The 17,207-nt window shown below is 35.1% G+C and overlaps 1 protein-coding gene across 5 annotated transcripts in view; it reads left to right on the top strand.

Annotated features, from left to right (window-relative positions):
- The window catches only part of FAM193A (family with sequence similarity 193 member A), a 213,116-nt gene extending 197,775 nt beyond the window's left edge, over positions 1–15,341 (top strand). For 4 of the 5 annotated variants that reach the window (XM_074229911.1, XM_074229910.1, XM_074229909.1 and 1 more), the window contains 2 exons: positions 7,143–7,224; positions 14,414–15,341. In XM_074229911.1, coding sequence (XP_074086012.1) covers positions 7,143–7,224; positions 14,414–14,507 — 176 coding nt within the window. In that variant the 3' untranslated portion in view covers positions 14,508–15,341. Of the gene's footprint in view, positions 1–5,139; positions 5,256–7,142; positions 7,225–14,413 lie in introns of those variants that run through there. The other variant, XR_012477109.1, reaches the window with a different exon arrangement.
- The last annotated feature ends 1,866 nt before the right edge of the window (positions 15,342–17,207 follow it).

The raw sequence follows: 17,207 nt of genomic DNA, 5'->3' as shown, positions 1-17,207 counted from the left end.
TTTCTTTCCTCCCCAACTCCTGTCTTCATTCTTCAGCATATATATTGACACTGCTTTGACCACTCTAACCTTTCAGTTCCTCAGTCTATTCTCTTCCTATAATCCACTGTGCTATCCCACCTCAGTCACACACCTTTGTGAACATAGTCATATCCTTTATCTTGCCATTACCTACTCCTTCCATGTTCTTCATTAACTCTGAAAATCTCTCATTTGATGGTGATGTCTTTGGCATGCCTCCTTCCCTCTGCCTTCATTTATTAGAGCCTAGTTTTCATCTATGGTGTGACTTCTCCCCTTGATCCCTCAGTTTTCTTCCAGGCTAGCATCCCTGCATGAACCACTCTCCTTTTCCCTATCTTGACCCCATATTGAACCAGTTTCCCTCTACAGTATCCTCTTCTCTTGAGCCTCATTTATTGCACCTTGCCAAGCCTTGGATCATAACCAAGTGCCTTTGCTCTATGCACATATCATACCTGCTGCCAAAAGAAAGTGGAGAAATCCCCCTAATCTATCACTTTATCCATTTCAGATGTACATTATGCAGCCTCATCTGGGCCCTTACTGCTGCTGTGTAGTCCTCTTGGATCTCCCATGTCAACTCATCCCATTCTTCACAATATAGCTTCTGAAACACACCATGCTTCCCTCCCCTCACTCAAGAACCTTCTGCTATTATCTTCCTTCTTCGATCCTTTTTTCACATAATAATGTGGTCTTACTCCTTACCAAAGCCAACCCATAAAGTGATGCCAATCAATCTTGTCTCCTTTAGATTATCCTCTCTTATTTTCAGTCCTTCCCCATCTACTGGATTATTCCGTACTGCTTCAAATACACCCATGACTCCTCCAAACTCAGAAAACTCTGACTTGATTCTTCCATCCCTACTGTTGTCCTATATCTATTCTACCCTTTGTAGCACAACTTCTTGAAAAGGCCATCTGCAATCAGTACCTCCATTTCTTCTCTTCCTCCTCTCTTCTCCCTCAACCTTCTCCTTCCATAGAAATTGCTCTCTCCAAAGTTACCATGATCTCCCAGTTACCAAGTCAACAAATAACCTTTTCTCAATTCTCATTCTTGTTGGACTCTTTGCAGCCTTTTAGCACTGTTACCCTCTTTACCATGATTCCTTCTCCTCAACTTTTCCTCAACATACCACTCTCTCCTACTTCTCTCCTCTTCCCTATCTAAATGCTGTTCCTCAGGACTTTACTTGGATCCTCATCCAACTCATCCATAATAATCCCAGTGATCCCACAGATCTCATCAGCTCTCATGGAGTTCATTATCATCTCCCTGAAGATGATTGGTAAATCACCCTATCCAGCCCTAACCTCTCTGCTGACATCTAGTCTTACATATCCAATGGCCTTTCACAAACGGATGTCCAGTATTAAATGATCGGAACTGAACTCCTCATCTTTTCCCTAAACCAGCCCTCTCTCACCCCCAGCCTTCTTACTAAAGAAAGCAACATCATCCTTTCAGTCATTCAATACCTCTTGAATGTATTACCTTCTTTCCTCTTATGCCATCACTGTAGCAGATTCTTATCACCTCATGCCTTACTGTTGCTGACCTGCTCACAGGTCAGCTGTCCTCAAGTCTTTCCATTCCAGATAGTCTTCTGTAGCTACCAAAGTAATTTTCCTAAACCACAGGTGCAACCATATCACTCCCATACTTGAACTTTAGGAGCTGCCAAACTCCATTTTGCATTTGAAGCCCTTCATAAACTAGTCTTCCCCCCCTTTCCAGTTTTTTTACATCTTACTCCCTGCTCTAGGTCCTTTGACCCTTGACCATTCCATAGAGAAGACACCCCATCTCTCAGCTGAAACTTCCAGTTTCTCTTACTGTCCTCTCTTCCTCCTCATCTCTGCCCACTGGCTTCCCTGGTTACCCTCAAATCCCAACTAGAATACCATCTTCTACAGGAAACCTTTCCCAATTCCCTTTAATTCTAGTACCTTGTCATTGTCATTCCCTACATAGCCTGTATATAGTTTATTTATACATTTTTGTTTATTGCTTCCCTTCTTAGATTGGGAGCTCCTTGAGGACAGCTATCTTTTGCGTCTCTTTGTATCCCCAGGCTTAGCACAGTGTCTGGCACAAAGTTTAAGAGTTTAATAAATACTTATAGACTATTTTCTTTGCCTGTTTTTCACCTTTCAATTATTCTCAACTGTTATGACACCTTATCTACCACCATAATACTGTTTTTATCCTAAGGAAAATTTGGAAAATTCTATGGTCTTGTTTATTTTTCAACTGTTTGAGCAAAGGGAAAAATTGGAAATTGGACATATATTTCCAAATTTTATATATAGTGGGACATTAATGTAATATATATGTATATATAAATATAATATAATTAGCAATAAGATATGTCTTTCCTAGTCCCTGTTTTAAAGAGAGTGTCTCAACCCCATTTCCACATTCAAATTTATTGTGAATTAAACCCTTAATTGCAAATGGCTATTGAATTGAAAGAACAACTAAGTGGCACAATGGATAGATAGGTGAGCCTGCAAGAAGGTAGGACCTGGATTCAAATTTGAACTCAGATACTTACTGGCTGTGTGACCCTGGACAAATCACTTAACCTGTTTGCTTCAGTTTTATCTTCTGTAAAATGAACTGGAGTAGAAATGGGAAACTACTCCAGTATCTTTGCCAAGCAACCCCAATGAACAGAGTTCTAAAGGGTCATGTCATAAAGGGACATAACTGAAAGATAACAACAAAATTTGAATTTATGCCTCATTCAAGTACTTACTCTTTAGAAATTGTTTTCACTAACCTTATAATGATCAGACTTGACCCTTAGAAAAGGTAAGAAAAATATACCTTCCACCATTGTAGAGTTAGGATGCTATAGAGTAGAATATTGTTTATACAGTCAGACATATAGTATGTTGAAGTTAAAATTTTTATAGATGCCTTTTCTAAGATCACTTATTTTTATAATTTTATTCAGCAATTGATTGTTGAATGCATAATATGAGCAAGGTACTGTACTAAATGCTGAGAGAATTCAACCCAGGATCATATAGCTGCAATGGGACTTAGAGATTATTTAATCATCTCTTTTCCCCTTCTTCCCTTGCCCCCTTTTTTTCTTAATAGAGCAAGAAAGTTAGGTGAATGTGACTTGACCAAGGTCGTATGAGTCATAAGTAATAGAGTTACAATTGATATCATTGGTTTCAAATCCAGTGTTTTCCTCACTGCACTATGCTGCCTCGTTCATCCTTTTGCTTTCTAATTTCCTGTAAAATATAGTTCTTATGTGATTGAATGGTGATGAAGAGGAGTAAGATAATGCATGTAAAGCACTTAGCAAACCATTAGAATCTATATTTGTTGTTATTATTGTTAATTGTGATCTTGTTCTCAAATTTTTCAGTGGAGTTCAAATACAGAAGGTGTTGGGGGTGGCTAGGTGGCCAGCCCTGGAGTCAGGAGGACCTGAGTTCAAATCCGGCCTCAGACACTTAATAATTACCTAGCTGTGTGGCCTTGGGCAAGCCACTTAACCCCATTTGCCTTGCAAAAAACAAAAAATTAAAAAATAAAAATAATAGAGAAGGTGTTGGGACAAGTTACTATTTTCCTATTCTTAATTTATATTTAGTGTTCAATGAATGAACTTGCACAGGTGGATGAAATAATTACCTTTCCTTAGTTTAATACAAGTATTAGATATATGTTCATCCTTCTGTAGGCTTACTGAAAGCATCTTTGTTATAATGTCAATAATGGGGCAACAAGGATTGATATGTACCTCATCTTGTTCCATGTGATTTTGAATTCCTCTGCTAAATTTCTCTATTTTGAAATCCCTTCATTCCCTTTAGCTTAGTGATTGTGTATTTGGCATGGTATTTATGAAAGCATTTTTGTGGATCAATGTTACGTCCAGATGATCGTGGGCAACACTTTGCTTTTTGCTAATGCTTATTCCTGGTTAGATTCTCCAAGTTATTTTAACGTCTGCATTTGTAGTAAGGGATTTGTTATTCGTTTGTTCATGAAAAATAGCAGTCTTCTTATGTATAATTCTATCCACCAGGATATGTTGTTGGCATTTAATAGGCGCTAAGCTTTCATAACTTGTAATGATGTATTGTATACTTTCTACCATTTCCTTGCATAATCTACATCAATCAGCTTTCTTAAGGATAGCCCCTCTGTGGCTTCTGGTGGCAGTGATGATCAGATCCTGAATTGCCATCATAAATCTTTACTTTTTCATAAATCTTAATTTAACTTCCATAAATGTTTAACTTAACCCAGTGTGTTTTCTCTCATTAGAATGTGAGTTCCCTGGGAGCAAGGATGGTCTTGCTTTCTTATTATTTCTATCCCCAGCAATTATGCTCTATGCACATAGTAAGTGCTTAATAAATGCTTCATTCATTCATTTATTCACTGCTTGTTGTCAACCTGTTGCTGGCTGAGTTCATGTGAATGTTGCCTATAGTTTTGATTCCAGTCTTTAACCTTAATCTTTCAAATAGGGGTAAGAGGAAGGGGAATATTAATCTATATCTGACAGTCACAGAAAGTGGGCTTTCCTACTGCCCCTTAACCAATTTCTTTACATAACAGTACTCCTTCACTCATTTCCAAAAGCCTAAGGGAAAGGGAAAAAATGGCCCAAGGATAAAAGTATCAGAGTTGTGGGTATGGAGATGAAGAAAATTTGTTTTAAATTGAGGAAATAAAAAAAAAAAGAGCTCTTTCACAACTAGACCTATAATAATCTTCTCTTGCTATTCTCAGATTTTATTCTAAACTAGAATGATTGCTTCTTGACTTGCCATTATTAGTGAGTAGGTTTAAGTTTGTGGTTTTTTTAAGTCATGTCCTTGTTTAAAATTCTTAAAAGAATATGTTTTTGCATATATGGATTGTGAATGTATAATATACAAGCCACTTGGTCATAAATAATTTAGATTTGTGTGTTTTACTTCTCCATTAAAATTAGTTCTTTATATTTTGGAGGTGATCCTAGGTTCCTAAAAGCCCAAAATACAGGAAAATGTAAATTCTTAACACGTCTTACCAACCTAGAAAGACTTTGAACATTAGCCTAACTGGGGACAATGTGTCTGGTTGCAGAGAACCAACCTAGAAAAATGCAAAAGGCTCATCATGAGAGAGGTGATGATTTTCTTCAGCCATAGCAACTTATGAAGACAGTCAACTCAGATGTAGAAGAGTTGTGAACTACCCAGGTGAAAGGCAGTGCATTCTCCAGTAAAAGCTCAATTTCTTGAAGTATTGAAGTATTAGTCTCCTAATATAATTTGATATTCCTAAAGTATTTTATTATATTCTTCTAAACATCTTATCTAAATCTCACTGTAATCTATAGCCTGTAGTGGTAACTGCAAAATTAGAATTAATTTCTTCTCTATGTTTTTATACAGCAGAAATTAGGCAAGTCTATTAGCATAGACAGCTTTCAATTTAAGATTAAAAAAAAAGCCTTAGTATGTATTATCCTACTTCACAGATGATCAGTAAAATATGAGACACTTCTCTTGTCTCCCCCACAGCACTTTGTATGAGGCTCTGCTTATAGTAAGTACTCAAATACTGACTTGTATTGAATTGATAGCATTTGTTATTGATATATAAGTTGTGTTAGAATTAGAATTTTGTTTTAAGTTATCACTGTTAAAAGGCATGGCATTTTAATCTGTTTTTCTTATATTTAAATGCTTCAATGAATGTATCTTCTTGGTATTGGGTACTACCTCCAACAGTACAGAATACATACTTTCTCATCCTTTGTGATTCTTGCCCATGCCTTTCTAGAAATACTCCATAGAGAATCTACCCAACCGTTGGAGCCTTTTTTCCTCTGGTCTTTTAACTTATTTTTACTAGGGGAAACTTATTTTACTCAAATGATAACTGATTTTCATGTTGGTAATCTGTCAGATATTACTCCAAGCCTATCAGTCAGTAAACAAACATTCAATTTTTACATGACAGCTTTATGCAAGCCACATTGAAGTGCAATCTTAGGAATATTTTTATTTTTAAAAAAGCTTTTCACCTGAATCAGTGAAAAGTTTGTACAAAATTAGCCATTTTATTGCAACTGATATTTGTAAAATTTCACATCATAAACTCCACATCAAGTTTTAGTGAATCCTTTTTTGTATAAATAAAATCTTATTCTACCAGCCCTTTTGACCATATTGCAAAAAGTACAGCTTATCTGAACTTAACATAATTTTTATTCCATATTTAAACTGTCCTTTTTGCTTCTGATATTGTTTTATAATCATTCCTTTAGAAAATGTTAGTCTCAACAAACAAATTTAATTTAATAAGGTTTTTGGGTTTTTTTTTTGTAAAATCTTAGCAATTTTATCTTTGGTATAATATTGCTTGAACAAGGAAATAAGGGTACATAAAATCAACAGTGAGAAACAACAGCTATTTATTTAATAAGTACCCTTTATGACATCATGTAATTCTTGAGACTTAACAAGAAGGGAAAAAATATATTATATATATATATAATATGCATATATATATATATATAAATATGCATATATATATAAAGATAAATAAGATATAGGCTCTTCCCTCTTGGTTCTTAAAGAAATAAGACATGAACACAAATAACTACCCCAAAAATTGTATGGACAAAATGAGATGCAGAGATTTGCATCAGAGGGTAGAAAGAATATTGACATCTAAGAGCTTCTAGTTTTTGTGGAATAGGTGGCTTTTGAAAGGTTGGGTTAGATGTCTCAAGATTGAAGTGGGTACAAAGCATTTTAGGCATAGGAAAAGATATGAACAAAGATAGAAATAGAGGTGGCAAAACACCTAAGCCCACATATTTTATAATAGTTGAAAAAAGATCTACTTTATTTTTAGCTAGTTTTGACATTTTTAAAATAATATGCCTGTGAGGTTATAACATTATAATTTTTTATTTGTTTGCATGTTATAATTTTTTATAAATTTTTTAAAAAGATGAATCTGTAAAATTATTGCAGCAAGTTCCTGGAGTTAAAACTTTGTTCTGGTTTTGTTTTTTTTTTTTTTAGTGATATAATCAGCTTATGTTAATTTGCTTCTTCTCTTTGATTTTGTAGATGATGTATTTCTGCCCAAAGATATTGATCTAGACAATGTGGATATGGATGAGACCGAGAGGGAAGTGGAGTATTTTAAAAGGTAAATGTTATAATTTGTCTCTTGTAGAGTGCTATTTACATGTTCACTATTCTTTCATTTTTCTTTTCCGTAAACAGAAACTCTTAGTTTGCCTAGAGCTTTCCTGCTTTTTGTCAAATTACTATTCAGGAATAAAGTGATGCTTTCATGGACTATTGAAGTTTGTAGAGCTTTTTGCCATCTACATGAAGTAATCTCAGATGTCTGGGCTTCTTGTTAAAATTATGTGTAAAATGATGTTATGATTTTAGGACTGTAGCTTCTGCTTGAAGGCTTCTCCTATGGAGTAAACTATGTGAACTTTATGATAGCTGCTTCAGGGGAATCAGTGTAAATATTCTGAATTAGTTAGAATTTGGGGAGAAAATTCTGTTTTTTGGCCATCCTTTGTTAACTTATTATCCTATGTGATAAGTCAGTTTTGGAGGAACAAATCTTGTTTATTTCACCTTTTCTATCCTTTTCCCAAATTGAGGATGAACTGTGTTTCCAAATAAAGCTAATAAGGCCTTGCAGGTCCTCAATCTCTGTTCCTCTATTAAATACTACTTGCATAATAAAAACCAATAAATTTCAGAAATAAAAGCTATCCTTTCCAGCTAATAATGGAACAATTTTTGGTGAGATTCTTGTATAGAGCTAATAATTACATAATTTTTATTCCTCTCAGTGTGTGTGTGTGTGTGTGTACATTGTAACAGTAGGCCACAAGCCTTTTCTCATTAGTTATCTAAAAATAGGTATGTTTCTAAATAATATATGTTAGTGCCATATGAAAAATTACTACCTTAGTGTCAAATGAAAGAAGAGCAGTTCTGGACACTGAGTTTGTAGTGGCTTCAAAATTTGTGGAATTTTGCAACTCCTTCATCTAGTTTGATTAAATAATTTTGGAATTGTATAAAGTGGAGTTTCAGTGACATCTAGAAGAAGCCTCTTTGATATTCATCACAATTATTTCTATGTAGAAAAAAAAGCTATGAATATTCAACTTCTAATGAATACTCAGATTGTAAATGCTATTAACTGATCTTCTGAACTTTCATGTGCCAGAGTAAATCACTTAACCATCTGATATGAGGTTCCACCTCTCCTCTTAAGAAATAGGAATGATACAGAGAAAAAAATATGGAGTCTATCACAGACCAAAGCATTTTATTTTCATTTTATGTTTTTTTTCTTTCTCATGGTTTTCCCCCCTTTTGTTCTTATTCTTCTTTTACAACATAGTTAATGTGGAAATATATTTAACGTATTTGTACCTGTAAACCTCTGTCTGTCATGGGGTTGGTGGGGAGGGAAGGAGGTAAACTACAAAAATAAAGTGAAAATTTTATGCTTTGATCTGGAAAAAAATTTTTAATTAAAAAATAGAAAAATGATAGGTATTCAACATGTACTTGGTTGTTATGATATTACTTATTTAAACCCATTAAAGAGATGAGAGAAGCAATCAGTTTCATGTTTTAAAGACTCAAATGAAAGTAAATTCTTACTTTTAGGCAGAATATTTTGAATTCTGGAAATGAAGCAAATACTTAAGCCACAGCTTTGTTTTTTTTTTCCCCTTAATTCTAAAAATGCATTATATACCAACTCACTGATTTCATCTATGAATAAATGCCCCACGGGTAACTGGGAATTCACTGACCCAATGTTTCAGGCTTTCATATTTCAAGGAATAGTATGGCTTAGAACTTCAAGAACTAGACTTTAGAAACCACCTACTCCAACACCTTCATTTTGTAAATGGGGAAACTGAGGCCATAAAAGGGGCAGTATCTTGTCCAAGATTATACAAATAAGTAACAGAACCAGAATTCAAACTTGGGCCCTTTGATTCTAAATCCAGTATGCTTTCCATTTTATTTTATAACTTTTAATTGTAGGTGTTTTATTAAATTAGATTCATTGACCATAAAAGTGATTAAAATAATAACAGTATGTATCTATATGGCACTTTTCAGTTTGTAAAGTATTTTTTATAAATGATCTCATTTATTTTTTTTAACTCCTTTGAGGTTGTTTAGGACAATATTATTATTCCTAAGTTTCAGGTAAACAATATCAAAGAAATAAAACTATTAGCTCATTTATATAGCTATTAGTTGGACCCCCTGCTCTTCTGACACTGAGTCCAAGACTCTTCCCACCAATCCATGCTTTCATAATCAGCAAGTTTATTTTTCATAATCAAATATTGAGCCTATAGAAAACTTCCAGGAAAAATCAGCTATTTGTTCCCCTTGGTTCACAAAGGAAAATCTTGTCCTCTTGCAGTTAAGTCACTCAGTAATCCTTTCCTTTAAAACACAGAATATTAATGTTGTACTGCGGTTTTCAATGATCCACTTCTCAGTGGTAAATTGTACAATTTTTTATTTATGGATACTGAATGACTTTATGAAGTTAAGTCTTCATACTGATCTTTGCCTTTGCAAAAGTAAATGACTGAATGAAGAGATGATTGTTTAAGGCATTTTCTTTCAATAGCCCTCAGAATAACTCTGTGTTCCAATTTAAGCTCTTTGTTCCTGGACTTTTCATACTAAGCGAAGTCTTGGCATTTTTTCTGAATTTTGAATCAACTTCACCCTGCTAGATCAGGTCATAAGTTCTTACTGCCTCCTGGATTAGTTCTTATCCATAGGCTTGTAAGCTTTTAGAGGCAGATGAGACCCCAGATATTATCTACTTGGGCACTGGACATTCATATGCTTACTTTGTGCTGGGAACAGCCCTTGCCTTTGAGTGTAATGATGGACACAATATGAAAACGACTCTATGCAGACAATATAGAGACTGGCCCAGAAAGAAGGTGCTTTTGTTGAGACTTTAAAAGAAATACCAAGTTTCCATAAGGATTAGATAAAGGAGGGAGAGAGTTCTAGGCATGAGTGAATATTTTTGGAATTAGGAGATGACATTTCATGTTGCAAAGAATGTCAAGCAGGCCATGTCACTCTGGTTCACAGAATATATGACTTGAAGTAGAGTATAAGAAGCCTAGAAAGATAGAAAGAGGCCAGGTTAAGAAGAGCTTTAAAAGCCAAACAGGATTTTATATTTGATCCCAGAAGTGAAGAGGGGGGGAGCCCCTGGAATTTTGAATTGAGGGAGTGACATGATCAAACTCTCACTTGAGGAAGATTAATTTGACAACTGAATGGAGGATGGACTGGAGTGGGAAGAAATTTGAGTCAGGGAAACCAACCAGAAGATTAATACAGTATCTAGGCCCATCACTTAATAGAAGGGAAAACAGGCCAAGAAAATGGAAGTGCCTTACACAAGTTTATATATAGACATTTGGGCTCCAATCTGGACTTTCTTCATTATAACGAGCAGCTTGTTTGAGCATGTCACCCTGTGTAATGCCTTCATTCAGCAAAATATTTTAATTACCTACTATGTGTCAAATATTGTGCTTGACAACATACAAAGATGATTGAAATTGTTCTGCTTTCTCCCTTGAGGGGGGGAGGGCAGCAATGTACAGTGATAAGAAAATAGAAATTATATGCAGAAGTAATTTGGCAAATGTCACCAGCAAGTGGTAGACTAAAAGAGGAAACTAGGATTTCAAAGATGAGCTGATAAAGAGAAAGTCTGTTTAGTCTTGGGAGACAGCAGTGGCAAAGACATAGAAATAATAGCAAAGAGGATGTGTTGACCAGAACTTAAGCATGCACAAAGGAAAAGGTGGACTGGAGCCATACTAAATGCAAAACATACATGTGACTGTATTTTAAATGCAAGATGGAGGCACCAGGGCTTCTTGAATAAGAAAGTAACATGGTCCTCTCCATGCATCAGCTTTACAACTGTGTGGAGGAAAGATTAGAGGAAGAAAAGACTTGAAGCAGTAAGACCAATTTAGAAGTTATTGTAATAGTCCAGGAAAGAGTAATTAGATGCTCTTGAGAAGATAATGCCCATGCATGGAGAAATAAGGAAAGATAGACATGTGGTGGAGATTAAAATGACAAGATCTGTCAATTTACTGTAGAGAGAAGAGTAAAGAAAACAGGATTTGAAGTGGATTCTGAAGTTGGGAAACCTAGGTGATTGAAAAAATGCTTACTTAATAATAACATTTTAAAATTTTCTATTGTGTTGTTCAAGGAATTTTGTATGATTTTTGACTCAATTTTGGAGGAAAGCCCTTAAAAGTATTATTTTACTCAATGAATCAAATGCTTTTTTATAGTCTGCAAATAACTTGAGATTTTGTATTCTGCACTTTTCATGCTGTAGAAATATGAACAGAGATGCTATTGATATATATAAATTCTCTTAAAGATTTTGTGAAAATAAAAGAATTTTTTCTTACTTTGTTAAACTTATGTACATAAGTTTACAATTTTACTTTTTTCTTTTATGTATTAAAATATCTGTTGATAATTAGGTTCACAATAAAAAAGGGTTTTTTTAAAAAGTTTTATGAATTTGGGAAAAATAGACATATATGAGTCAGTAGCTTCTGATAATTTCTTTTTCCTCTTAAGTAATAAAAGCATGCAAGATTTTTTCCAAAGTTTTGTTTTCCTCTCCTATTCCAGATAACTTGAGAATTGATCCCTCATTATTCTCAAAACTGTCACTTCTACCATGAACTCTTCTGTAATATACTTGATGTGATCCAACTACTTTTTCCTTTGTTTTCTTTTGTACCCTTTCTACTTGCTTATACAAGCACATTGAAAAATGCAGCTTTAGGTCTAGGGGCAGCCTCCCTCCCTGTTAGAGAAAATCATCTGTTTTAGAACTCTTCACAGATCTTTTCTAGTTTTTGCTTGTCCTTAATCCAGATGCTTTTGTGAAGATCTGGCCAAGCTTTTTGTGGCCTTGTTTTTCCTTCCGCTGATTCTGTTTCATGAAATAATACTAATAATCTTTCACCATTCTTCTCTGTAAGATTTTACAAATATGTTTATTTCTCCAGTTGATACTGCCTTTCTTTGACATGTCTCCATTTGGCAAAGAGATGGTTGACTAGTTAGTTTCTAGGCCATTTTGTTTTCCTTATTGTAATGATTGGCCGAAAGTTATTTAAACTTTCTTAGTATATAGCGTTAGTCCATTGATATTCTCATCCACTCTTCAGCATCTGTAACTTACTTACACAGGTCAGGTTGGAGCTATTTTAACTATAGGCCATATCTTCTTTTTTTGTTCTTCTAGTTAGGTATTGATCTTTTATAAAGAACTCTTTTAATAAATCAGTGAGTCTTACTGTATATAAATAGCTGTTTCAGAAATGACTCCCCAATATCCATCTATATCACATGTCTTTGTTTAATTGTTTTAAGCAGACTAATGAGGTACTAGAGAAAGGGTGTTGAAATAATTAGAGAGGGAAGAAAATCTCCCATATTAATGACAAGTTGTTTTCTATTTGTTATAGTTATTTCCTTTATGTGGTACTTATATCCATTGCCTTCTAACTTTCTTTATGAAAAATTAGTTATCATATAAATACTTTGAGTATGAATGTGAGACTTTTATGTAGTCCACATACTTTTAGCTTCTTTTGTTTCTTAAATCTTAACCATATTTTACATATATTTTTCGTCTGTCTTGTGCCTCTTCCTCCATCATTGGAGAAATGGAAGAGATTACACAAAACTGAGGCCTAGTTTATGTTTTTCTTTGGTTGATGGGGTTATGTTACCAAAGAATTATTCACCTACTGACCAATTTGCTTGCTTATAATTTCCACTGTTTAATACTGATGTGCCTCTCCATATATAACTAGACTTCAGAGCTGAGAACTCAGCATTGTCTCAACACTAATCAGAGCTACCATTTGTATGGTACTCTAGTTTTTACAGGATATTTCATATCCATTACCTCTGAAGATAGATAGCATGCCTTTTTATTATTCTCATTTTACTGATAAGGGAATTAAGTCTCAGAGAAAGGAAAAGATTGGCCTATGCTCTTGCTAGAAAGCTTAGAGTAAGATTTTAACCTAAGCCTCATGATTACACAAAAAGTATACCAAGCTTCCTAGAAAAAACTCATAAGCATTCAGTGGTATGTGTGCTATATTTAGTAAAACACTATTAACAATTAATTCCCTCAATGAAATATTTATCTTTATCCCAATATAAGAAGTTTCTTTGTTTATTTGCATTCTAAGAGAGGAAACTAATGAATGTCCTTACCTGTTCTTGTAAAAGAGTGGAGTAAGCAAAAGGTATTGTGTTTAGTAATGTGGGCTTTCTCCTGAATAATGGAAATGCTGTAAGAGTCCAGAGCTAATGATTTCATAGATTATCTCTTTCCTGTTCTCTCCTTGACACGAACAAAAGTATGACCACAGGAAGCAGTTGAGGGAAGACAGCATTTCCAGTTGTAAAGGCAAAACATCATTACACATAGAGAACTTCTCTTCATAGTCCAATTGTCTATAATGTAGCTTTTCCATATATCAAGGTGATACCTGAACATATTTATACATATCTGATACTATTTGTATGTAGACTTTTTTGTTTGATTTTTTTTTTAATGCATTGTAATCCAAGAAGTCCATTACAGTAAGTACTTGATTAGTATGAAGGACTGGTGGTAAATTCATAACTGGCTTTAAATCATTAACCTCAACCAATTGTTCTTAAAACTGACTATTTTATTTGAGTAGAATTAAATTGGATAATTGCATTTTACCATTTTCAATAAGTACTGGGCAAAGTGACATAGCAAAGAAGCTTAAAAATGAAAGGGATTTTAGTGATAGATCTATCTAGTAATGCATAGTACTCTGAAAAGAGCCTTTGGACTTGGACAGTCAGTTGACCAAAATTCTAATCCCTATTCTGATGCTTAATTTTGTGAACTTCGGTCAAGTCACTTCATTTCTGGGCTTCATTTTAACTCATCTGGGGAGAGGGGCTGGTAACTTCTAGACCATCTATTTTATAGAATTATTTTGAGGAGAGCACTTTGTAAGCCTTAAAATTTCACAGAAATGTAAGCTATTTTTAATCTAAACTAATTTAACTGATGAGGAAACTGAGGCCTACAGAAAAGTGGGAGTAACTTTTCCAAAGTTATACTGTGAATGACTATAGTTTATAAAGACCTTTGGGGAAACTGCTTACCTGTGTAATGATACTGTTTGGGGCTGAGAATGTTGTTCTTTTTTGTTTCCCTTCTTTTTTTCTTTTGCTTTGTATTTTTATAGATTCTGCTTGGATTCTGCGAGACAAACAAGGCAGAGACTTTCCATCAACTGGTCCAATTTTAGTTTGAAAAAAACAACCTTTGCTGCCCACTGAATGGAGACAGTCTCAAGATGAAGCCCTGCAGGAGCCCAGGAGACTGCCCCTGCCCTGCCCTCCTGCCGCCAGTGCTGGGAGCTTCTCGGGTCTGAGCCAGTGCTGCCTTGCCTTGTCCCCAGTGCCGTGTGGGTCTACACTGAACCCCTCGGCCTGAGAATTCTTGCGGCCTGAGAAATCGCCACTTTCTACCTGAATTTGTTAGCTTGTGTGCTTGTAGTCTGTGAGTGAGGTTTATTTGATTGTAGCTGTATGCTGTGGGAGTTGGAACAATAGCTTTTTTCCAATTCCTCCTGATTGCCTTGGCCCCAGAGACTATCACTGCTTCCCAGGCTTGGGTGGAGGCCAGAATACCAGAACACTGGTTTGCATCATTTGCAGTGGCGCCTGCCACACCCACCCGCATCTAGCTCTGTTTTCTCATCATCCTGATCCGTGACAAGGATTGGACCTCTCATGTCGGCGCTGCTTTCATCTGCTCCGGAAATACTCCCACCACGACTTCATGGAAAGGAGGCTCCCTACGGGACAGCATTTCTTGAGTTCTCTTTCACAATCTACTGTTTAAGAGTGTACAAGTTACGCTATTTGTGTTTGATTTTTTTTCCCCCTGACTTGTAGCCAGCTTGTGTAAGAATACTTGCAGAATGAGAAAGTTTAAAAAAAAAGAAGAAAAAAAGGAAAAAAGAACAGTACTCACACTATCAAATCTGTTATAGAGTGTATAATTGTATTAACACTGAAGCCTGACTGGCTACTTTTTTAACATATTGTTAAGTAATATTAAAATCATGTCTTTCTTTTTGAAAGATGGAATACATTAGTATGGCAAAAGACTTGTGTCTTGTCTTGTTCTGCTGGGGTTATTGGGACAGAAAGGGGGACGCATCACAGCATCAAGATTTGAATCCTGGTTCTGTTGCTACCTGTGAGACTTTAATCAAGTCTTCTCTCCTTTCTGGGCCTTAGTGTCTTCATCCATCAAATGAGAGAGTTAAACCCAAAAATTTCCAAGTCCCCTTCCATCTCCAAAAGGGCTGCTGTAGAACAGAGCTTAGATGTATTCTGCTTGACCCCAAATGATAGAACTAGAACATTGGGTGGAAGACACAAAGAAGTGAATTTCAGTTGAATGGAAGGAAAGACTATGCACCAATCAACTCTCCAAAGGTGGAATGGATTGTCTCTTGGAGGCAGTAGGTCCCTCCTCACTCATGATCTTGAAGCAACCTGACCACTTAGGTTAGATGTCAAAGGGTTGCATTAGTTGGTTTGAGAGATCCCTTTTATCTGTTGAGGTTTTGTGAAAATATCTGAAGAAAAATAGAGTGAAGAACTGTCTTAAATCAGCCATTTTGGCTTCCTGTCCCTTTCAATTCATCAGACTGTTATAAGTTGCATTTGGCTGCCAGGACATTAGTGATAACACCTTAATATCTGAAAGCTCTTTTCTTTTTTTGCGGTCAGCCCCTAGGAATTGATAAACTGTCTTTGAGAATTATTAATGATTCAGAAACAAAGATCATCGACCTGTAGCTGTATCATTAGTATAAATTTGTCCCTAAACATGCACACCTAAATTCTAGGATATCAGGAGAAATGATGCACCAAGGAAAAAAATATGGCTCCATTTGATAAACTGTTTCAACAAATATTCCAATCATGGAACAGAAAGTTGCCATGACAACTAGCTCTTTAAATTGTAAAACAGTTCTTCTAGGAGAGCAACTTTTTCTTCTCCAGATAAGAGCTTCTTAATTGAGTTTCAGTGAGAGGTCACAGGTCCAAAGTGAAAAAATAAAGATTCAAATTGTTAGTTAACTTTGATTTCTATAGTTTTAAGGATTACAAAGTACTTCCTGCCTGTGAGATGTAGGTAATCTTACCATCTTACTATGAGAAAACTAAGACTTAGAGAGGAAAAAAGTGATACAGGAACACAGTTTAATAAAGTGGAATATAAATCCAGGTTTCCTAATTATGGAGCAGGGTCCAAGGTACTTTCTACAAAAGACTTATAGACTAGTAGACCTAGATAGAATCCCAGAGATCATTTATTCCAAAACCATTTTACAGATAAGAAAACAGGCTCAAGTAGGTATACTGTCTTGACTCAGGTCACTCAGCCAGGCTTAAAAGTGGAAGGTCCAGGCCTCAAACATAACTCTTCTGGCCCCAAGACTAGTGCTATGAATAGAAAAAACTTAAATATTTTAAACATATATATTGAAAGGGATAAAAATCACCTTACCTAATGTGCTGACAAAAGACTGAATTTTGGTGACCTACTTCTTTAAGAATTAGTAAAAATAAGCCTCATAAAACTGCACAATAACATTACCAAAACTAACAACAACCAAAAAAAACTCCAAATGAACCATCTCTCCTAGTGAAAGGCATAGTCTCAAATTATCTCTAATAGAAAAAAATAGAAGCCTTAAGACTTGGAAGTTCTTTTACTTTTTTTGCTGAGTTTTAATATTTAAAATGACAATAGATGTGACCTAAGTTGAGGTAAACAGATTTAATCTTAATTTTTTTTTCCATTTCCAGCACTCATTATACATTCCTCAACAGCACTCAGATTATTCCATCAAAAAGATGTAGTAACCATTTTCACCTATCCATATCAGATTCTTTCACTAAAGTAAGACCAGGAGTAAGTAAGCCAGGATCTAATCTGGTAACTGATACTAATTG

This window comes from Macrotis lagotis, chromosome 3, assembly GCF_037893015.1.
Source record: "Macrotis lagotis isolate mMagLag1 chromosome 3, bilby.v1.9.chrom.fasta, whole genome shotgun sequence".
Taxonomy (NCBI): Eukaryota; Metazoa; Chordata; class Mammalia; order Peramelemorphia; family Peramelidae; genus Macrotis; species Macrotis lagotis.
This window is presented reverse-complemented; position numbering and strand designations above follow the sequence as displayed.